Source organism: Branchiostoma belcheri, unplaced genomic scaffold (assembly GCF_001625305.1).
Source record: "Branchiostoma belcheri isolate BF01 breed outbred unplaced genomic scaffold, Haploidv18h27 scaffold99, whole genome shotgun sequence".
In the NCBI taxonomy this organism is placed as follows: Eukaryota; Metazoa; Chordata; class Leptocardii; order Amphioxiformes; family Branchiostomatidae; genus Branchiostoma; species Branchiostoma belcheri.
The window spans coordinates 385,543-409,193 of record NW_017804675.1 but is presented as its reverse complement, the minus strand read 5'-3'; the positions used below and the strand labels follow the sequence as shown (position 1 = coordinate 409,193).

Genomic DNA, 23,651 nt, shown 5'->3' with positions numbered 1-23,651 from the left:
AGCACACAAGCAAGGATAAACCTCAAAGGCACGTAGTTAAGATATTTAATTAAGGTAAAAAATTCTGCATAGTTACCGCTAGTTAGATAGGCTATCTCTAATGTAATTAACAGATGGTCCCGTCACACGAACTTTAAAAAAGGCCATCTATTTTGCCTTTGGAGACTATTGACAACTCAAAAATGCAGAGGAAGAACAGCCCTTTGAGTCCACAGGAATTATAATTATAGCTCCTATCCTGTAAGCATCAGCAGATCTGACAGAAAAACAAGTTTGCTGCGGCTATAAAAGTGGTACAACCTGCCCAGGTAGAACACTACTGTACCTGCAGAAGTGGACAGGAGACAGATCCAAGGATGACTTCTAGCATCAAACCAAAGGTGAGTCAAATTAAGCCTTTATAATATCTTATTTTATCTTATTAGTAACCTGTACAGTCCAGTGACACTACATATTTTAGCTTTTTCCGATATCATATCCGGAGTTGCTTGAGTAACAGTTTTTGGAATGCTGTACGTACATGTAATTCATCACCCTTTGTTAATTCATTTTAGTCCGGCCTGACCTTCAGTCTGGTGACTGTTATGTTGCTTGTGGCTGGCAGCGTCACGTTTTCTGCTGAGATTCCTCAACCACAAGCTGCTCAAGGTACTATAGTGTACACCTAGAATAGTTTTGCAACGTACCCTAAGAATGCGGCTTTACAACATGGGCCTCAGGGATAAATGCTTCATCAATTTCAGTGTTTTTTGTTTGTTTCAATTGTTTAGATCTCCACTAGTTTGACCTCTTTAATTTTACCCCTGAAGTTTTTCTTCTTTACATTTGGGATAAAAGTTCAGAGGAAAGAGGGAGACAAGTTTTTTTACAAGAAAAAGTTGGGCAATTCCATGTACATGTAAGTAATATTGTGAGACAGTGTACATGTATGTGCCTATACATACGTGTAGGTTTTCTGTTGCTTGTCAACCAATAAAATTGCGTATGTTGACTGTTGTTACAGATGAACGTTTGAACGGCCAGAGAAACGACCCCCCTCCCCCCGGTGCTGCTAACTTTGAGGACTGTGCAGATCTCTATGCTGTACTCTACTGGACCAACACAGTGCAGGACGGAGTCTTCCCCATCAAACCTGAGTCTTCCACCGACCACTTTGACGTCTACTGTGACATGACTACAGATGGTGGGGGCTGGACTGTCATACAGAGGAGGTTTGAAGGGAGACTGAACTTTGACAGGCGTTGGTCAGACTACAAAACTGGGTTTGGGAGGGTCGAGGGGGAACACTGGCTTGGACTGGATAAAATTCACAACCTGACATCCCAGAATAGCTATGAGTTGTATGTGGAGTTACAGGATTGGGAAGGGAACTTTGCTCATGCTAAATATGGTACATTCAGCATTGGGGATGAGAGTACAGATTATACACTGAACATTGGGGGGTACAGTGGGGATGCTGGAGACTCTATAATGGGTCACCATAACAGTAAGAAATTCAGTGCTAGAGATGTGGACAATGACCGCAGTAGTGCTCACTGTGCTCAGTACTTGTCAGGTGGCTGGTGGTATGCTGGTTGTGGTTACTCTGCCCTGAATGGTCCCTACTACCAGCCAGAGGACTATCATGGTACTGACACAGGGTTTGGTGTTTTCTGGTATCACTGGAAAGGTGGCTACTACTCACTGAAGGCCACCAAGATGATGGTGCGACCTCAAAACTTTATCCGTAAACTGTAAATGAAATGCGGATTCTTCTTTCACTCAAAGGCTAACAGTGAAGCTGTAAAAGCTCTTACTAACTAGTGAAAGAGATGTGTGCGTATTCATGTCAAATTTGGATAGCGTTAATAAAAGTATCTGTTTGAATGGATTTATATTCATCTGTGAGTTTTCTTTTCTATCTTTTCTAGCAAAGTAATAAACATTAATACATAATAATACATGTACAATGTCATGTATTACATTAAAGCAAAGGATTGCTGTGCATCAAGAATTTGTTACTCATATTTATTACTTAATAATACATGTATTAACAGCTTAAATATTATAAAATAAGTCTAATAAATAGTATATAATATTTTAACAATATCACCTACAACAATACCTGCATTCACCATGAAGGTAACAAATGCAGCTGATTAAAAATAACCTTCTGGGTGAAGGTACATTTTTTTGTGCAAGTACATGCATCTAGCTTAAGACAATTGTTGCCCTTGCCGAGATATTTCAATTGAAAGTTAACCCTAACCCTAACCTTAACCCTATATAGACAGTCCTCAGAAAGTGGGTCAACATGGCTAGACCATTACCTACATACCCTGTACATACGTACAAACTGTAGCCTTGCCCTGCTGAACTAATGCTATCTGTCTGCATCTTTATATGTAGGTCAGGGTTTTAATCAGTGTTACTGATTTGCTGTAGCCTCCACCAGGCCTTCCTAAGGGGTTATGGATAGTAGCATATAGCCTCCACCAGGCCTTTCTAAGGGTTATAGATAGTACTAAATAGCCTCCACCAGGCCTTCCTAAGGGTTATGGATAATACCACATAGCCTCCACCAGGCCTTTCTAAGGGGTTATGGCTAGTAGCACATAGCCTCCACCAGGCCTTTCTAAGGGTTAAGGATAGTGTCATAGCCTCCACCAGGCCTTTCTAAGGGTTAAGGATAAGTGTCATAGCCTCCACCAGGCCTTTCTAAGGGGTTGTGGATAGTATCACATGCCTCCACCAGGCCTTCATAAGGGCTATGGATAGTACCACATACATGTACATGTAGCCTCCACCAGGCCTTCCTAAGGGTTATGGATAGTAGCACATAGCCTCCACCAGGCCTTCCTAAGGGTTATGGACAGTATCACATACATGTAGCCGCCACCAGGCCTTTCTAAGGGGTTATGGATAGTAGAATCCCGCAAAAGTAGTAGCCTCCATCAGGCCTCCCAAAAGGCTATCGATAGTATGACCAAAAAATAACATTGTGGCCAACTTTTTGCCATATTGAAGTAGAAAGCACAGAGGAAAGGACACACTACTTAGCCTTTAAATCTTTAGCCAGACATACAATCATGTACTTTGCAATCTCAAAGTATTGTGACCGTACATTCTACAAAATGTACTACAATGTATTTGCATTACCCTGAGGAAATTCAGAGGAAATACTAAACTCACTCAATGCATACTAAAACAATCAAATTTTCCACCTTACAGTAGACCATGTCCATCCCCGACATAGTTTTCCCATTAGCAGATATTTATTGACCGTGAGCCATCAGAAAATGAGCGATGGGACACCAGTTGGTTCTCCTGTGCCTGGGAACTGAACTGCGGCGGAATTGGGGGCAGTCTACCATTCAAGCGTATCACTATTAGTTCTGGGACAGTCTGGCTGGGCTGGACTGGTCTGGGAAAACCTAACCGTTTATGTTGGGGAAGGCAGTTGACAAAGCAGTTGTCATGAGAGGGGTGGGACTCATTTTCAGGTAAGTGAGGTCTAACTTTCAATTCCTATAACAGATGAACAGTCATGCATTTAGGTGCAACATACCTTTCACCTTTAGAATACGAAGAAGAAAGAACGAATGTCTTGGACTACTTTTCTTATTTTTTATTAATGTAGACTGTTTAAGGGTTTTACTTATATCAATTTCTGTTACAGTAAGAATTAGACAAAATATATATTGGCATCAAATTTTCAAAACTATTTTTGAGCATTATCTTGTTTTTTCGCTTAAACTAAAAAGTTAAAGTGTCTTAAATGATACCGAATATTTTTTTAGATGATCAAGACCATCTCTTTGGCTGGGCCAATAAATTCACAATAATTCTAAATATTTTCCATAAGTTACAAAACTTAAATCTCTCATTTTGTCCAATATTTCCAGTGTTTTACTCCTTGGAGGAGTGTTCTGCTTCCTAAACGATGCCAAAGACCAGAAGGACGAAGCAGACCATCATCGGATCAAAACCATCCGGTCAGCCTGCAAGAAACTGCGCAGGTGATGGCTATCGCTTAAAAATAATAATGAAGTAAACTGAGTGATAATTATGTGGAATAAGTTTTTGATGCATTATCATAATATTTAATTTATACTGCATTTGAAGTGTGCAAAAAATCTGAAATGGTTACCTTATATTTATTATATTATAATATGTGTTCAAACATGGCACGGAAATACCAATTTTTATGTTGCGCCTTGTAAATGCCTAGTACAAAACGATGCACTTAGTAAATGCAACATGCTCCGGGACCATTGTATAATGTGCCTTGTTATGTAGCAATATGACAATATAGCCTTAGGGGTGAAAATGTGAAATAAACCATTCTACTACACATACATTTGTACTACTGCTAGTGCAGCTAGCTAAAAACTACAGTTTACTACTAATTTAAAACTAAACTACAACAGTTATAAGTAACTGCAGACGTAACTACTACACCACCCCAGGTACCAGCTAGTGAAGGTGGGGACTGAGGAACACTCCGGCTCTGCTGCAGAGGAGGACAGTCTGGGGAACGAGATCTTAGAGGAGCTGTGTCAGGCTGCCGGCCAGCTCAAGTCATGCAAATGTCCTGGTAAGGAATCTTCAAAGTTCAAACTGACTACAAACTGTATACTCTAAACAAGTTATTATTATTATTATGACTGGTTTATTTATTTCACACAAATACAAATACAAATACAATACCATAGCAGCCCTTCGGCTGAATTGTGGTTATTGTTTACATTTAAACAATATAAAATCAGCTACAATGTATAACGATTCAATACAACAATGTTAAACAATATAAAATCAGCTATAACGATTCAATACAACCATGACTTACACAATGAACATGTCAACTATCATTTAGTAACTTTACAATGAAAGGTAAAGTACTGTTCTTAAATCTCGATGTTCTGCAGCTAAATTGACTGATTTGATTTTTGGACCTGAGTTCTCTGCCATGTACAATTGCACGTGTAGGCGGTAACCAACTGGAGAAAGTAGGGGATCTTGATAAAGACACTGCAAACTTCTTACAGAGTAGGACTCGTCTCTGGTACAGAGAGGTAAGGGACAGCTGGCCTAGGGCAGCATCATAGTTGACGTAGTTCTTACCCAATACAATTCTACATGCTCGCCTTTGCACAGACTCTATGTGTCTAGACTGAACAGAGGTGATGCCTGGGTGCCACACGGGGCAGGCGTACTCTAGTAGTGGTCTTACAAAACCGCAGAAAACTAGAATCAAGTCATTATCACCAAGTCCATACTTCTTTAGCACTCGCACCAGGTAAAGTCTACGGTTGGCTTTGCTCACCATGGAGTTAAGACATCTAATCTGATTTTCCTGTAATTTGCTTCAAGTTGTTGTAATTTGTAGGTGCTAAATGAGCCACCATATACTTAGTCTACAAAATGGGTATTCTAAAGCTCAGTCAAGCAGCTGGGCAGCTCAAGTTCTGCAAGTGCCCTGGTAAGGAGCAAGCTCAACTTTCCTTGTAATTTGTTTGTTGTACATGTACATTCTTACTAAAGATTTTCAGTCAAGCTGCCATAAAGTCTTGCAAGCACATACCCTTGTAACGAGCAAGCTCAGTTTTTCAATTCCTTATAATTTCAGTCAAACCTGCATGTACAAGAGATCTCTGTATCATCTATCATCTTGAAAACTTAAGGTGTTATGTCAATCTTTCCTTTTAGTAAAAAAACAATTAACCTCTTTTGATTTCTGTGTTCTTTCCTGCAGCCCAAGAAGAGTATGATGACCAGCCAGTTGGCCACCATCGGCCAGTACCTGGGGACAATCCCGTACCAACATATGATGACTGCACAGGTAATAAAGTTTGGTGGGTTCTTAAACATGCTGAAGGAGTGTTGTACACAGGTTTTGGAGCTTTCTTTCATCAAAACATTACTGTAAACTGTGACATGTTACAGCTATGTTACACAGTCTGGTGTGTGTTGTACTAGGTGTGTATGGAGTGTTGTACTGGTTTGGAGCTATCCATGACGGTGTGTACAACATTAAACCATGGGGCATGGACAGACCCTTCCCTGTGTACTGTGACATGTTACAGCTATGTTACAGCTATGTTACACAGTCTGGTGTGTGTTGTACTAGGTGTGTATGGAGTGTTGTACTGGTTTGGAGCTATCCATGATGGTGTGTACAACATCAAACCGTGGGGCATGGACAGACCCTTCCCTGCGTACTACATTTTGTATGACATGTTACAGCTATGTTACACAGTCTGGTGTGTGTTGTACTAGGTGTGTATGGGGTGTTGTACTGGTTTGGAGCTATCCATGATGGTGTGTACAACATTAAACCATGGGGCATGGACAGACCCTTCCCTGTGTACTGTGACATGAAGACAGATGGGGGAGGATGGACAGTCATCCAACGCAGGTAATAAGTACCTCATTTACTTCTAATTACACATTGAAGGTATGTACTACATTGTAAATGTAGGTAATACGTAGTTACTTAACATTGTATTAAGTAACCTAAAAGCAAAAGGTTGGGGTTAGGGTTAGGGACCTCCCTAGGTTTCATCTAAATATATCTTAACCAAATGTACCTCTAATAAAGGTCTAAAGAACTTGTGTATTTACACATGTAACTGTTGGGGAACAATAAACTATTCTTTAAAAGTATCTATTTATTTATTACATCATTATTGTAGAGCTTTCTATCCCTTCTCTCTCTCTCTCTCTCTCTCTCTTGACATCTCGTTTTTTCTCCATCTTAACATTTCACTAAGTCTTGGTCCAGTGCCAGTGTCCCTTCTCTATCTGACTTTCAGGTACAACGGGCAGCTGAACTTCCACCGGAACTGGGACGACTATCGCGACGGTTTTGGAAACCACTCCAAAGAGCACTGGCTGGGACTCGAGAAGATACATCAGGTACGAGTGGTTAGCTACCCTGCCTCTGGACCAACAGGTCATGAGTTTGAATCCCAGCTGTAGTCACTCACTCGACATGCACACTACTGTAAAGGATCGCAGTCCTTAGGAACACTTTCGAACAGCATTCATTTGTACTTGTTGGAAAGAGCTAGGAAAAGTTCCTTCGTACAATGAACCTGTAAATACAAAGTATCTGCATTCTCTTTCATAACTAGTGGAAGAGTTACCTCAAATGACCTAAGAACTGATTTAAGACTTTCACTAAACAATTTATCACGGATGAAAGACAGCAGATGCTTCCAACATCTGACTTGGATCCTCAGGAAATATTATCCAGCTCTAGCTTGATTCATATTTCCTATTATTCATGTTCTACCTGGATGTCTAAAAGACAATCATCCACAAAATCATTTTTTACTTCCCCTACCCCCAGGTGCTGTCGCAGGGCCGGTATTCGTTGCGTATTGACATTGAGGACTTCCAGGGAGACCGGGCGTACGCCCTGTATGATGACGTCATGCTTGGCGATGAGACAGACTACTACAGACTCAGCATCGCTGGGTAAGGTCTTTGTTTGTTTGTTTCAAATAACATCAACAAAGCCGTTTATGTTCATATTCCTGTAGTAATAGTTTCTTAGAATAGACTTACTGTATTGATCACATTGCCATTGTTGCCATACACTGTACAATGTACAACTGTCAAGCAATAAAGTACAATTGTAGTTCGTTCATTCACAGAGTAAAATCAGAATGCCATGAGTGCAGAAATTCAGATTGAAAACTGTAATGTCAGTGTCTGTTTTGGCTACTACAGAGCAGAGCATTATATTGCTGGGTAAATTATTTGTTAATTAAAACCTTTGCAGATAGAAATCATATTGTTTTCACTCTGGTTCTTCTTCTTCTCCTCCAAACAAATGAGGTCAATGACCTGGATCAGACGTCTGTCACCATGGTAACTGGTGCTGTAGCAGATACCCTCTGGATTTAGGTTACAGTACATGTTTGTAGCAAGTGGCAGGACAGGGTTGGAGGGGCTGGTAACCTAGTGTACAAAACTAATAAAGAAAGCAGTAGACTGTAGTTTGTTCACTTCTCTTTCACGAGACTTTCATAAGACTTTTACTTGTCCCCCGAAGGTTCAGCGGCAATGCGAGTGACTCCATGTCCTACAGCAATGGTCGCCAGTTTAGCAGCCGAGACGTCGATCGGGACGGGAAGGCAGGGGGGTCCTGTGCTACTCAGCTGGCAGGGGGGTGGTGAGTGGGTTTGTTTGTTTGTGTGGATAATGGGACGGAAGGCAGGGGGGTCCTGTGCTACCCAGCTGGCAGGGGGGTGGTGAGTGGGTTTGTTTTTCCTGCTAGATTCTGAGTCAACAACCCTAATAAGACCACATGTCCCCAACATTGTGGCCTGCTAAGGATTCGAACCCATAAAACCTCAATGATTCTACATCAACAACCCTAACCACAAGGCCAGGCCTAATCTGATAGGGATTCGAACCAACAACCTTTTGATTCTACTAGTCAACAACCCTAACCATAAGACCACCTTCTCTCCAACATTGTAAACATACTACTAGTAGCCTGCTAGGGATTCCAACCCAGAACCTTTAGATTCTAACTCCCAACCAAAAAATCCCAACCACAAGGCTGCCTTACCACTTTCAGGTGGTTCAACTACTGCAGTTTCTCCAACCTGAACGGCCCGTACTACCGACCTGAGTACAGGAAAATATTTTAGATCAGTAAGTCAACAACCCTAACCACAAGCCCCACTTGTCCAAAACATTGTAGCCTGCTAGGGACTCGAACCCAAAACCTTTAGATTCAGACCTTAAGTTAACAACCATTATAAAACCACGAGATCTCTATGCCACTTTCAGGTGGTTCAACTACTGCAGTTTCTCCAACCTGAACGGCCCGTACTACTAATACTAATTAAGTCAACAACATTAACCACAAGACCACCAGACCCCAACTTGGGGCCTGCTACCAGCATTTGGGATTCAAACCCCAAACATAATTATTCAGATTCTAAGTGAACCACATTAACCAAAAGACCACCTTACCACTTTCAGGTGGTTCAACTACTGCAGTTTCTCCAACCTGAACGGCCCGTACTACCGACCTGAGTACTACCGCGCCGGGTCGACCGGCTTTGCCCTGTTCTGGAGACACTGGAAAGGCTGGTACCATCTCTTAAAGAAGACCAAGATGATGATCAGGTCACGAGACTTCAAGGGCAAGATGGAGCAAATGAAGGAGGACCATCTTAGGAATTAAACTGAGAGAATTTCAGAAAGTATCGCACTTGGTAACTTATCTATTTACCACTTTGGTGGAAGGACTGACATACATGTAACAGGTGACTATCACTTTTCAAAGATGTTAAACCTGAGACCAGACTGTAAGGTGTAATTTGCAGGCTAAATATGACTATGTGAACTATGCAGCCTATATGTTACATGTATGTCGTAGGGTACCATGGACCAGAACTTCTATACATGACTGTATAATATATAAAAATAGTTACACAGAACTTTAGAGCACCATATGCTAGTGAGGTTCTACTATGATACCATGTAATAATTATAATAATTTATATAGCAATATACAGATGAGTACAATTCTGTATCAGATAGAAAACTGCTCGTGCGTAATGTATATAACATACCAGCTTTGCAGTAACACCAAACACATCTGCAAGTATTGACTAATCAAGTAAGGAAGCAATACAATAATCATAGTCAACCTATGAAGAGAGGCAGTAGGTACTAGTATATCTGACATTCTACTTTATGTTACGTGTGCACCCCATTTTTTCTGTACACCAAAATTGAATAATAATATTTTATCATATAATTCCCAAGTTGAATTCCCAGCCCCACAAAAACAGTGCCAGAAAAATGACTTACCTCTCAATTATGAATCATAAACAGTCTGAGCACAGATGGTGAACAATTCATCACCGATGACAGCTCAGTATTATTATTGATCATTCAGAATAGATTTCTGCCCATATTGTCCTCCTAATCTAACCGGGTATGAAAGATCATTTCTGTCTGGCAGTTTGGGGCAGTTTCTGAGCAGTTTTCCTGCCAAAATACTAGAATTTGTGGACTTCTGCACTACAATTTATCACTGACGACAGCTGACACTATTATTATTGATCATTCATCTAACTGTGTGTGAAAGATGGCTGGGCGATCATTTCTGTCTGGCAGTTTCTGGGTAGTTTTCCTGCCAAAATTGTAGAATTTGTGGAGTTCCGGGCTACAAACTTTGGTCGTAAAATAAATAGAATCAAACGTAGAAAGCTGCAGAGCTATGACCTGTATTAACCTAGGATATCTCTTAGAGATCTGGCTGTTATACAATGTATACTACATTCTCTAAGTTGCACAGGAATGATATTAAGAAACTTAAGAGAGAAAAACGTACCATTTGCTTTGCTTGCAAATATGCATGAAGCAGATGAATAGATAGATGGAAATTCAATATAAAACCTGATTATAAATGTAATAATTGTAACAGTTGTACATTTAATGAGCTTTGGAGGAAAGCCCAGGAACTATTGTAAGATCATAATAAAGTCAACATACAACATTCATTCATTCTACACAGTCTATGTTGTGGTTACGGACATGTTTGCTTGTTTTGCTGAAGCAGTAAACAACAACAGTTACTAAAGTCGTAAAGTTCAAGCTTTGTTCCAACACAAAATGGGAACCCACCATAAATTTTTGGTCGACCTCATCAACCTTCATCAGATGTGTGATGCACTCACTGACCCTGAGTGCATCAAATGTGGCGGGAAGACGGAATCTCCCACCGTCACACAGAGAGGGTTGATGGACTCTGATGTAAATGACTTTTGTACTTACCGACACACAGGGGCCTAAATCAGAGCATTATAAGCGGGCCAAACTCACAGCATACATGTACAGGGGCCCTATGCTAAAACGGCCTAGCTAGAACACTGATGTAACAACTTTTGTACTTACCGACACATTCCGGCAGCAGCTTGTTCCTAATAAACCACAGAACCACTTGCAGGTGTTGGGAGATCAGAGTCACAACAGTCAGCTTGGTCTCCAGGTCTTTCAGACCTTCAGGAATTAAAAACAGAATCATTTCTTTTTATTGTGTTAGCCTTTTTAATTTTCAAGTACAGGAACTATTCTACAGGCTCCATTTCATTTGTTGCAGGCCAATGGACACAATTTCTTCATCATACAAAACAACAAAAATATCCTAAATCTTAAAACCAAAACTTCAAGTTGTTATATCAGTATTTTGCCACAATTGTTTTAGGCCCTTGTAATTTGTCAGTCTAGTGTGATGTCACAGAAGCAGTGGATTGCTTTTTCCTAGGAATTGTTGGGCAGTTGAAAATTTGTCTAATTTTTGTGCTGGACATGACAGTTCAACTTTTTTGCTTCAGGATGATTTCTACCCAGTTAACACACTGTCAGATGAGTTCAAGCTAAGAAATTAAACACCAAACCACAAACATACTAACAATGATAAACATATAAATCAAACAACAAAACTTACTGGATGAATTCTCTAAAGGGTCAGACACCTTGCAGCCTTTCATCATGACTGAGACATTCTCAGTTACATTCACAAGATGTTAAAGATTTAAGAATCTCACCTTGCTCAGTAGTAGGAGCAGGCTGCAGTGGCAGGTTTAGAGGTTAGGTGTGAAGGGTTAGAGGTGAAGGGTCAGAGGTGAAGGGTTATAGTTGAAGGGTTAGGTTCCTACCTTGTTCAGTAGTAGGAGCCGGCTGCAGTGCCAGGGTGTGGAACACTGTCACCATGTGATTCAGCTGCAAAGCATGATGGTCCAGCAGCTGCAAGGTCTGCTGGTCTAGGATGCCTCCAGAACCATCGTAAAGAGGGACACCTGACAAGGTAAGAGCAACATAGGTTAGGACAGTCCTGTATCTGTATCTGTACAGCCGGTATGACCGCACTTCAGCGTAACACACCAGCTTCTGTATCTGTATAGCCGGTATAAGCAACCTTCAGCGTAACACACCAGCTTTGCAGGCACGTGGCATTGTGGCGGCAGCTGGCTACATCACACCAAACGACTTGTTACACCTAACCCTTGAACATCTAACTCTAAACATTGTTTACAGCTGTATCTAATGATGGTCTTAATTAAAATGTAAACTCGGTACATAGTGGTTCCCAGTCTTGTAACATTCAAGTAAGACCAGGGGTAAAATTTATATCTATGTGTACAAGACTTACAAGTTTTATCCAGAGAAAACTTGATGGAGGCGACTTTGTTCCAGGCCCAGTCTAGCACAGTTCTGAGGGTGCAGCCTGCATGGGCATATTCTGAAGGAAAAAGTAAATATATTTTTGTAGAATATTCTGGGGAACAAGGTACACGCAGACATGTGACATCATTAGTACACGCAAAGCAGTAAGACTAATACAGTACATTTTATATTCAATATGTTTCACAGAACATTATAAAATATAAGAAAGCGAATGTAAGTCTCATCAATATATATTGATCTTTGGTCCCATCTTTTGACCCCTTCCTAATTTTTTTTTTCTAATTTCTCTTCTAAAAGTGATTTGGGACTATGTTCTTTGTCATATGCTTCCAGGTAAGTTATCAGGATAAAAACAATGATTATATTCTTTGAAGAATTCAACCAAGCATCACATTATAAGGGTTACTGTCAACTGACGATGACATTCACTTATTGCCTTTGAGGAGAACCTCAACTAGCAAAATAGAAACTCCAATAAGAAGATGCTTGTTCCTTTAAGACTGTAGTTCCTTTAAGACTGACCTCCTTCTGCCCACTGAGTGATGCAGGAAGTCAGGAACCCGACCAGGTTGTGGTCCAGAGCGACACTCAGTAACGTTTCTCTCTGGGCAGTCTGGGGAAAACAGGACAGGGAAACAACATTATACTTTTAGCAGAACTTCTCTTACAGTCACATCATGCTGTGTTAGAGGAGTGCACAGTTCAGATATAATTCTCTCAGGCATATTTCTCATGGTGGTGCATGGATATACATATTGTAGATGACCTGGTGGAATTAGTTAGGTTACTACTTGATGTACATTGTACATAAAGCTGTTTCGAGAAAGACATATTTTACTTCTAAGTTTTTCTTTTACTGTTTACTTTACTCTTTTGATGGGAGTTTCTTCTTTGCATGTAGAAAATGTCACAGCAACACAAAATTGTACATTTCTTAAATTAATTGACCAACACACACACAACACAACACAACGTGTGGGGGTTTGACACCAAGCAGACTGATATAATGTAGTTTACAGATAACTGACAGTGCTTACTGCTATACTGAGAGACGTGTGCGTGGATTTTAGCAGTGTGCAGTGGATGAGAGAACATTTTAGTGGTCAGTTTCCCTTTAAATTATACCAAGTCTTAGGGTCATCCGTTACCAAGTTTCTCACCCTGGTAATGCATTAGTTATGAGATTTTATAGTGGGTGTCCTTACACCTTTCAAAGAATTGTGTACTGGGATGACACTTAGATGCATGCACATTAGACAGGGCTTTCTCAAGTGGTTATATGTACATAGAGCCAAGCCATGCTCAGACACTTTTCTGGATATTGTAGTCCAATGAAGCTTATCCAAAACCGTGCCTGAGATCCTAACCCAGTCACGCACAGAACTATGATAAGCAGGGTTCTGGATACTGTAATCTAAGTGTATCCAGAACTATACATGATCCTAACCCTGACCCAGTCATGCACAGAACTGGACAGGCACGGTTCTGGATGTACAATAAGGCTCCCACAATGTTACAAGGCTAGACAGACACCAGGAAGGGGGGAGGGGGGTTGTTGTTGTTGTTAGATGTTTTACCTGTTCCCCCTTGTCAGTCTTATGTTGGCCTGCCTTACCGGCCCTGCCCTGACTGTAAACTCTGTGTAGCTGAGCATCAGGGACACAGGAAGGAACAACACAAAGGAAATCAACAGGCAAAATCATACAGCAAAGGCACACAATATTCTGTACATTGTGTAACTATAGGGATAATATTCTCTTTTTTCTCCTTTCTCTATAGTCCTGTGAGTACAGAAAAGCATCTGATCAGTACTCTGGCAAAGGAAACACAACACAAAGGAAATCAAAAGGCAAAATCATACAGCAAAGGCTAGCACAGAATATTATGTACATTTTTTAACTATAGGGCTGTGTATTTATTCTCTCTTTCTCCTTTCTTTCCCTTTATTTTGCTTCTTGTTCCCTCTCTCTCTTTGTGAAAAGACTTCAACGGATTCAAAGGATTGGACATTGTATGTCCTAAAGGAGTATGAGGTAAGGTAGAATACATGTATGTGAACAGAAAAACACAGGAGATTCAGTTTAAAAGTATGTATGTTTGACAGAATTAAATATTTTCTATATCATGCAGGATTGCATTACACATTGCAATACAGATCACTTTTAGATGCATTTTTTCTGGGTGACAGATATACAGTTGTATGGTGGAATTAACTTAGTAGACATCAAGTATAAAATGTTTAGGTGAAACTCTAGTACATATCCCTTACTCACCACAGCCATGTTAGCAGACCCCTCCATGTTCCTGGGCAGCAGCCCTGCAGCCAGACAGGCGCCCACGTGGTGATGGGGGGTCAACATGGCCGACGGACCCTGCTTACACAGGTCAGACAGCGCCTAAAGGGGTCAAGGTCATGGCAAAGGTCAGACAAGGTCACGACAAAGGTCACACAGCTTCTGAAGGGGTCAACGTTATGATTGTGACAGCACCTAAAGGGGTCAAGGTCATGGCAAAGGTCAGACATATCCTGCAAGGGTCAAGGTCATGGTTAAGGTAAGACTATGCAAATGTCAAGGTCAGATAAGCCTGCAGAGGTCAAGGTCAAACAGTCTGCAGAGACCAAGGTTATGTTAACAGTCTGAATCTGTAGAGGTCAAGGTCAGATGTGTCTGCAGAGGTCAAGGTCGTGGCAAAAAGTCAGTCTACAGAGGTCACAGGTTACATTCTGTATAATGTGTTTTTCTATTGCTCACATTGTATGAGGCTGAACTTCCATCCATGTCAACAGTAAGACATGTGAGCAGACTGTTCCCCTCAACTTCCTGTAGCATACGGCTTCCCCCCAACTCAGACATGGTACAGCCCGGCCGGGTCTACTTTGTATGCATTTCATCTTTTGTCTTTTTATCATATTTCTGTGAATGATTTCCACTATTTTTTCTTTTTGTTTGTTGCTTTTTCCTACCTTTTTCTGAAGCCCGTGGAAGCTGCAGTGGACCAGTCCAGTCTCCATTAAACAGCAGGTGGCTACAATAAAACAATGACTTAAGTTAGTATTCTCAGATTTATAGAAAATAGGAATTGCAATTCTTCCACATATTATCACATCCATGCATCCTGAATGTTTTGGATTGTATAATGGTATCTACAAAAAATCATTAAGATGAATAACTATTTGTGGCATATTTTGTCATGTCCAACCTTGTTTTTTTTATGAAAATTCTAGTTTCTTGTCATATTTACCAATCATAATTTTTATTTCATATTACTTACTCAGATGTGGTGCCAATATACTACAATGTACATGAACATGGAGAGGGTTAAGATGAATATTTAACTTTAAGCCCCTACAAATATGTAAGATAGAATTAAAATGTTAACTTACAGAAGCTGAGCGCGGAGGGGAAGTAGAACTGGTCTGGAGCCGGGCTGACGTTGGACACAAACCTCGAGATGGACAGTGGGTCAATAAACAGGTCCTGTCAGCAAACAAAATCTTCAGGTTAACTTCAGTTAAAGGGTAGAGACATTTCAGTACAAAGGAGGAATTTCAGTACTAAGGGCAGAGGCATTTTCAGGGCTTGAACATTGGAAACAAACCTCGAGATCGACAGCGGGTCGATAAACAGATCCTGTCAGAAAGGAAGGAACATCTTCAGATAAACTTCAGTTTAAGGACAGAGGCATTTTTAGTACCAATTATAAAGACATTCTCATTCTTTTAGGAACCATTAGTATATAGGGGTTTTCTGTACCAAAGAAAGATGATTTTAGTATAAATGATAAATTTTCAGTACCATAGAGGCATTTTCAGTACCATAGAGGCATTTTCAGTACCATAGAGGCATTTTAAGTACCATAGAGGCATTTTCAGTACCAAGGACAGACATTTTCAGTACTAAGGAGACATTTTAGTACCAAGGAGAAATTTTCAGTACCAAGGACAGACATTATAAGTACAAAGGACAGAGACATTTTTGGTATGAAGGAGACATTTTCAGTACCAAGGAAAGAGAAAGGAGAGGCATTGTCAGTAATGGGGGCGAAAGAGAATTTTTCAGTACCAAGGATAAAGACATTTTCAGTACCAAGGACAGACATTTTCAGTATTAATTAAGATGTAGTCAGTACAAAGGACAGAGAAATTTTCAGCATAAAGGAGCCATTTTCAGTATCAAATCTACTTCATTATCAATGCAACAATACTATAGTGAACCTAATACTTAGAGAGAAAAGTTGTATGAGGCTGAACGTCCATCCATGTCCACAGTAAGACATGTGAGCAGACTGTTCCCCTCAACTTCCTGTAGCATACGGTTTCCCCCCAACTCAGACATGGTACAGCCCAGCTGGGTCTACTTTGTATGCACAAACAGGCATTTATGCAGTTTTCTTTAGGAAGCACCACCTACAGGGCTCAAATTACCACTTCATGTACAAGTCGGTGCACATATATTTGGTGCTGTGAACCTAATTTTCTCTGGTCTACCAGTGCAACCGACTGTGCAAGTAATTTTTTACTCATACTCAAATCTTTAAGATTTATCTACTCTTTCTTGGAAGATATTATTGACTTTCTCAAGAAAGAAATTTTTTGTACCAGCATGACATCAGGTGATGCGGTTTCCATTACATCCTCCAGGGAGAAGACAGAGAAGAAGGAACATGGCTCAGCGAGGTCCTCTTGCAGTCTGCGGAGGAAGTGCAGCAATGTACAATATTTTTCGTATCACCTTCTATTTTTATGATATCATAGCTGCCTACCTTTGCAGACATATATGGATCAACAAATGAAAATTTAAGAAAACATAAAACATATGTTAAAAAAGCAGTACGTGAAGGCCACAGGCATCTGTGCGTGATACCAGCAGTACCTACATGTGGCCTGCCATGGTACATATAACAGAAACAGCAGTACCTACATGTGGCCTGCCATGGTACATATAACAGAAACAGCAGTACCTGAAGACCACAGGCATCTGTGCGTGGTACCAGCGGTTGATGTCAAACACAGCGAGACTGCACTGTGAGCGAGACATGGGGTCGACTGTTGGGCTCTCCCACACAAACACAGCAATGCTGAGATCTGGGCCATGCAGGACTGAAATATACATGATTGTAGGAGTCAGATACGCTGTAAAACAGTTACTCAACAGTCAAGCAACTGGATATGATTTTGGACACAGTCAGACGTAGGAGTAGGAGTTAGAGTTACACACAAACACAGAGGTAATGGGTCAGATAGGTCAGGGAGAGTACCTTCTTCCTCGAGTGCTGAGTCCTCGTGTCTGTCCCCCTCCTCAGGGCTGTGGTGGTTCTCCAGGGTGTAACATGACACCAGTCTACTGCCTGGAGAAGGACCTTCAGACGTGGGACCTAAACTGGGCTGGAACGTGGGGCCGCACGTGCTCAACTCCTGCACAAACAAACAAACAAACAAACAAACAAACAAACAAACAATCAGAGATGGAGATCAGACTTCACCCACAAAAATGTACACAGTGGTACACACATGCATACATGAGATAAACCCTCTTTAAAACACAACAAAAGCAGCTACATTAATTTTGTATCTCAAAAGAATAATGACTGCAACTTAATTATGGTTCACAAATCATACCAAAATACACTTCCTTCAAAATACCTGTTTCAAACTATGGCTTGTACCAAACAAAAATGAGAGAGATTTCAGCTAACCTTGTACAGAACTTCCCTACTGTCCAGCAGGGTTTCCTTTCTGCTGTAGCCCATCTGGTACAACAGTAGACTGGTCGCCACTTCCTCACTGTTATAACACAACAGGCAACATTACTGATACATCAATGTAGCAGTAACTATCACTGTAGCAATCTCAACCCATCTGGTACAACAATAGACTGCCACTTCCTCACTGTTATAGGACACAACAGTTAACTTGCTACAATATTATTGTATATATCAATGTAGCAGTAGGGAAAGCAACTATCACAGTAGCAATGTTTCTTATTTGTGACCAAAATATTTTCATATGTACATACTGTGATTAAGAATGTTTTATATTAAGACTGCAGAATTCAAAAAAATATATGATTAAATCCTAAACTTTGCAAAATTAAAACACAACCTTTTTTTTGTGTGTGTTTGTCAGCAAAACTACATTGTCTGAACTGTATTCCCTAACTCCATCTTTTCCCTTGTTTTTCCCTGTATTATGAGGGTTAGAAACTGATACAAATTGACAACACACATTTATTATGTAATATATAGCTGAAACAATGCCCCCCCGTACCTTGGGTCAGTCTGTAGCGGTCCCCTGGCCACCCACAGGTAACAGTAGTTCCCCGGGTCATTTTCAGGCTCCTGGTAGGCGAAGTGTGTGACAGCAGACGTGCTGTTCTCTATGTTACTGCTGAAACTGTGTGTAGAGAGAGGAGGTCAGACATGTTTTCACTCTTCAGTAATTGTTCTGTTGAAAATATACACAAAAACATGTACGTTACAAGATGCGTATGCTTTAGAAATATTGTACAAAATACATATATGAGCAGTTAAACAGCACAGCTTACTCCAGGGCAGGTCCTGCCAGTCTCCACAGCTGGAACTGCCCAAAGTTGTAGCCGACAGCCAGAGTTCCTGTTCTCTTCAGGAACTGTAGGGAACTCACAGCAACATTCGCTGCCAACAAACAGAGTCAACAATCTATTTTTTTTATCTTTATAAAAAAGATCTACTGTTCAGTCTGTTAGCCCGACTTTTTTTTTAAACACATGTAGTTTGCATGTTTTAAGGATATAACATCTTAAAGGTTAAATTCCTCAACACAAAGTTATTTTGAAGTAAAACTGAAAAAAAAGTAAGCTTACAGGAATAAAAGCTGTTGATGTTTTTCCCATCTGGTGTGCGGTAGTAGAAAGTTCCTCTTCTGTGGCAGTCAGCTGTGAGAAATACAATTTGCCTAACATGAGGTATGGTAAAAGTTTTTGACTACATGGATCTTTTTTTATTATTACAACTGATTTTACTATAGTCTATATCAGCTGTAGGCCAAATACAGGTTTCACATTTTTCAGCTTGCAAAGATTGTGCCCAAAAAATCCTCCCAAAATTACAATTAAAACCTGTTACAAACACTTGTGCTGATTGTACATGTACCAGTGATATCCAGACAAAAGAGTCTCCCTCTCTGCAGAGCGTTTTCCCTCTTGGCTGCCAGGTCTCTGGTCTCCATGGTGATGACCTCCAGGTGGCTCAGGTTGACCTCGTCCGACTCCTCCTCGTGGTCCATCGCCATGTCAACCAGGTAGGCGTGGCCGCCAGCCGTTCCCACGGCAACGATCCCGAAAAAGAACTTGTAGAGCAGATCGCTGAGGAAGCCTTTTGGAGTCCTGATGCCGCCAGCATTGGTGATGGGTTCAACCGAGGTCACCTGGGTAGTGGGAAACAAGGGATGAAATATTATAGAAAGTCAACATTTGCCAGCTAATGCAGATCATTTCCTACATCACCTTTATCAAAAAAGTTCTGATGGAGTTCTTGAGTTCTGATGCCGCCAGCATTGGTGATGGGTTCAACCGAGGTCACCTGGGTAGTGGGAAAACAAGGGATGAAATATTATAGAAAGTCAACATTTGCCAGCTAATGCAGATCATTTCCTCCATCACCTTTATCAAAAAAGTCCTTAGTCATAAAAAAGTGTACTAAAATTTGGAGTCCTGATGCCGCCAGCATTGGTGATGGGTTCAACCGAGGTCACCTGGAAACATGGGATGAAATGTTTAAGAAGTGAACATCTGCCAGCAAATGCTGAATATTTCATACACCCAACAATCCCGAAAAAGAACTTGTAGAGCAAATCGCTGAGGAAGCCTTTAGGGGTCCTGATGTCGCTAGCATTGGTGATGGGTTCAACCGAGGTCACCTGGGTGCTGTGGAAAACAAGGCATGAAATGTTTTAGAAAGTCAACATTTGCCAGCAAATGCAGATTATTTCCTTCACCTACCCTTTTTAAAAGCACTATACTAAAACTAGAAAGGCCAATATTTGCTTTGGAGCAAATACAGCGATGGGTTCACCACATTTTACCACATGGCAGGGAAAGAATGAGAAACACAAGGGAAAACAATGATTTACATTGATATAACTATAATATGAAGTAACATACAACTAAAACAACAGTTGGATAGCTATTCCCTACTTTATTGGTTAGGATTTTTAATTGCATAATGCAAACTGTTGATTTTCAAAATAAAAAAAACGTTCATGCCCCGCATTCCAATGCTGGAGCAGAAAAGCTTGAAATACCTACCAAAACACTTGAATAAAGACATACTGTCAGTATGGAAATGCTCTGTGCAGGTGTTAATCAAGTTAAATCCCAACAGCCAATCAGCAAGAAATGCTCTGTGCAGGTGGAAATGCTCTGTGCAGGTGTTAATCAAGTTAAATCCCAACAGCCAATCAGCAAGAAGTATAGAGGAAAGCTGCATGCCTATTGGTTGATGCCCTGCATTCCATTGTGATGACTCATGCCCAGACGTGGTAAACACGGCACACTAACACAGTAATACATTTGCTATAACACAGCCAAAAAACTCAAATAAAACCATTCTAAAAGCCTGTATCACAAAAATTTAAAAAACGCCTAGGGGTATTTGCCCACTGTACCTCCATACCAAATTTCAGGACCTTAGGCCCTAAAATGAAGAAGCTGAATCCATTTAAAAAATGGCAGGAGAAGAAGGAGAAGGAGAAGGAGGAGAAGAAACATCAGACAAAGCAATATGGGTTCACCACCACTTCGTGGTGTGGTGAACCCATAATTAGAGAAAAGGTGCAACAAAATTCTGGAATTTTAAGTAAGGTGCTTGAATAGCAACTTAAGGTACACACAGTATTCTCTTTCACATTCACAGCAAAAACACAAGTTTATGTACTAGTACTTATAAAAGTGTGTTGGAAGGAGAGGGATGGGCTCTGACTTCAAATACCATGCCCAATGTTTTTATCGTTTCAAAAAAAGGCTATGGGACTCCCTTAACCTTTACTTATCACAGGTTGGTATATGATATAATGTGAAATAAAGCCTTTTCCAGTACAGTTTCTTACCTTATGAGGAATGTCCACAGCCTTGATGACTTTACTGATGTTGGGGTCCAGTAAACAGACCATCCCCCTGCCACTACCTGTCTGTAGCCCCACAACAAGCTTCACGGACTTCTGGTACTCATACTCCTGTACACAGCTGATGGATACCTGAATGGAAGAAACATGTATGATTAACCCTTAGGACACTAAAGTAGCTATTTGTCCATTAATTTTCCTATTTCTTATGGGAATAGGCAGCAGAGAGAAGGTTATTTAACCTTTAGCACACTGAAGTAGCTGTTTGGCTACCAATTCTCTATTGGTTACAGGGTTAGGCAGCAGGGAGAAGGTTAACCTTTAGCAAACTGAAGTAGCCATTTGGCTACAGAGTTAGGCAGCAGGGAGAAGGTTAACCTTTAGCACAGTGAAGTAGCCATTTGGCTACCAATTCTCTATTGGTTACAGGGTTAGGCAGCAGGGAGAAGGTTAACCTTTAGCACACTGAAGTAGCCATATGCATTTGGCTACCGGGTCTCTATTGGTTACAGGGTTAGGCAGCAGGGAGAAGGTTAACCTTTAGCACACTGAAGTAGCCATTTGGCTACCGATTCTCTATTGGTTACAGGGTTAGGCAGCAGGGAGAAGGTTAACCTTTAGCACACTGAAGTAGCCATTTGGCTACCAATTCTCTATTGGTTACAGGGTTAGGCAGCAGGGAGAAAGTTAACCTTTAACACACTGAAGTAGCTGTTTGGCTACCAATTCTCTATTGGTTACAGGGTTAGGCAGTATTGAGTGAAGACTTCTATGAAGTCAAAATGATTCCCAAAAAAGAGGGAATGAATAAATCTATATGTAGATAAGTTTATGTCCTATACTATAGTACCTATAATGTAGTAAATTTTTTAAGTTAGTTAAGTTAAACCAATATATAGTAACGGTACTGTCATAATACAACAGAAATTGTCAAACTCAAATTCTTCATTTTCATACGTCAGCCTAAAAACATCAGTAGAGTAGAAATTAACAAAAAAAAGGCAACAGTATCTTGATGAAATATTTACCATAGGATCTTTCTGAGTCTTTCCGAAGCACCAGGCTCCTTGTCTGGTCCCAGTCTGGGTGTTCACTACTTCTAAAGATGCTCCTCTGGCCAGCCAGGCCCACTGCCCTCCTGTATGTGGGATAGCATACAAGTACAGTCACTTTACACTAAATTACAGAACACATACAATATAATGTATAATACTGGCCAGCCAGGCCCACTGACCTCCTGTATAGAACAGTATGTTAGTCACTTTGAAGTATAAATTATACTTGGGAAATCCGAATGTTGTTCCAGTCTGTGTCTGTATCTGTGTAACTCAAGAGGACATCCCTAACAGACTGTAAAAGTCCTAAGCTATTTACTTATTTTCATAAGTAATGAGGAAAAAGTGCAAAGTGCTTTTCCGAAGGACACAATTATCAAACAGTGGGGCCTGCTAGGGTTCCAAACCCAGAACCTTCAGATTCTAACTAATCTAACTTCTAAGTCAACAACAGTCACTGTTTTGGGGGAGTAGGGCTCCATTGTGGGTTTATGGTTAGGCAATTAAAGACTCACCTGTACAGACTGCACCAAAGATAGGTGTTCCCTGATCCCCCCTGGTAGCCCCTGACTCCAAACACTCGACAGTGGCAGGAGAATACTACACCAGTGTGAGGTTAGGGTTGGGGTTAGGGTTGGGGGTTAGGGATAGGGCAGTGTTGGGGTATGGTTAGGGTTAGGGATGGGGTTGGGGATAAGGCTGTTAAAGTCTCACCTGTACAGACGGCACCAAATATTCCCTGATCCCCCCTGGTAGCCCCTGACTCCAAACACTCGACAGTGGCTGGTGAATACTGCACCAATGTGAGGTTAGGGTTGGGGTTAGGGATAAGGCTGTTAAAGTCTTACCTGTGCAGACTGCACCAAAGATAGGTGTTCCCTGATCCCCCCTGGTAGCCCCTGACTCCAAACACTCGATAGTGGCAGGAGAATACTGCACTAGTGTAGAGGTGGAACTGGGGGACTGGACCTGTTTCACCATCCTGGAGGTCTCTGGGAATGTACCTGGGGATAACAAACAGGTTAATCAACCAATTAGTATGATGTTTATCAGTGTATCTGTAATGCTATATAAGTGTAATGCTAAATCTTGAAAATCTAAAACCAAATTTTAGCTGGAGCTCGTTGAATAATATATATAGCATACATGTACTCTAGACTAGACTAGAGTAAGAATTAACTAATATAACTGTCATATGTTGTTGTTGTTGGCTTCTTCTTAAATGTTATTATGTCTATCTATCTATCTATCTATCTATCTATCTATCTATCTATCTATCTATCTCTCTCTCTCTC

The 23,651-nt window shown here is 40.8% G+C and overlaps 3 protein-coding genes across 3 annotated transcripts in view; 1 reads left to right on the top strand and 2 right to left on the bottom strand.

Annotated features, from left to right (window-relative positions):
• LOC109462113 (protein ELYS-like) overlaps window positions 1–11,810 on the bottom strand; it is a 33,819-nt gene extending 22,009 nt beyond the window's left edge. The window contains 2 exon segments of the mRNA XM_019758614.1: window positions 10,909–11,013; window positions 11,673–11,810. Of these exon segments, the coding sequence (XP_019614173.1) occupies window positions 10,909–11,013; window positions 11,673–11,727 (160 nt within the window). The 5' untranslated portion in view covers window positions 11,728–11,810.
• On the top strand, window positions 173–1,760 carry LOC109462109 (angiopoietin-4-like). Its single transcript, XM_019758608.1, has 3 exons — window positions 173–380; window positions 555–648; window positions 1,004–1,760. The coding sequence occupies exons 1-3, from the start codon at window positions 357–359 to the stop codon at window positions 1,735–1,737; spliced, it is 852 nt and encodes a 283-aa protein (XP_019614167.1). The 5' UTR covers window positions 173–356; the 3' UTR covers window positions 1,738–1,760.
• Window positions 11,811–12,712: 902 nt separating the features above from the next.
• LOC109462067 (protein ELYS-like) overlaps window positions 12,713–23,651 on the bottom strand; it is a 12,038-nt gene continuing 1,099 nt past the window's right edge. The window contains exons 2-18 of the mRNA XM_019758565.1: window positions 23,205–23,360; window positions 22,330–22,439; window positions 21,287–21,433; window positions 19,333–19,606; window positions 19,044–19,115; window positions 18,747–18,855; window positions 18,470–18,595; window positions 17,899–17,986; window positions 17,461–17,617; window positions 17,164–17,302; window positions 16,802–16,892; window positions 15,783–15,833; window positions 15,587–15,680; window positions 15,167–15,228; window positions 14,475–14,597; window positions 13,779–13,847; window positions 12,713–12,814 (exon numbers count right to left, since the gene is read on the bottom strand). Coding sequence (XP_019614124.1) covers window positions 12,713–12,814; window positions 13,779–13,847; window positions 14,475–14,597; window positions 15,167–15,228; window positions 15,587–15,680; window positions 15,783–15,833; window positions 16,802–16,892; window positions 17,164–17,302; window positions 17,461–17,617; window positions 17,899–17,986; window positions 18,470–18,595; window positions 18,747–18,855; window positions 19,044–19,115; window positions 19,333–19,606; window positions 21,287–21,433; window positions 22,330–22,439; window positions 23,205–23,337 — 1,947 coding nt within the window. The 5' untranslated portion in view covers window positions 23,338–23,360. The remainder of the gene's footprint in view (window positions 12,815–13,778; window positions 13,848–14,474; window positions 14,598–15,166; window positions 15,229–15,586; window positions 15,681–15,782; window positions 15,834–16,801; window positions 16,893–17,163; window positions 17,303–17,460; window positions 17,618–17,898; window positions 17,987–18,469; window positions 18,596–18,746; window positions 18,856–19,043; window positions 19,116–19,332; window positions 19,607–21,286; window positions 21,434–22,329; window positions 22,440–23,204; window positions 23,361–23,651) is intronic.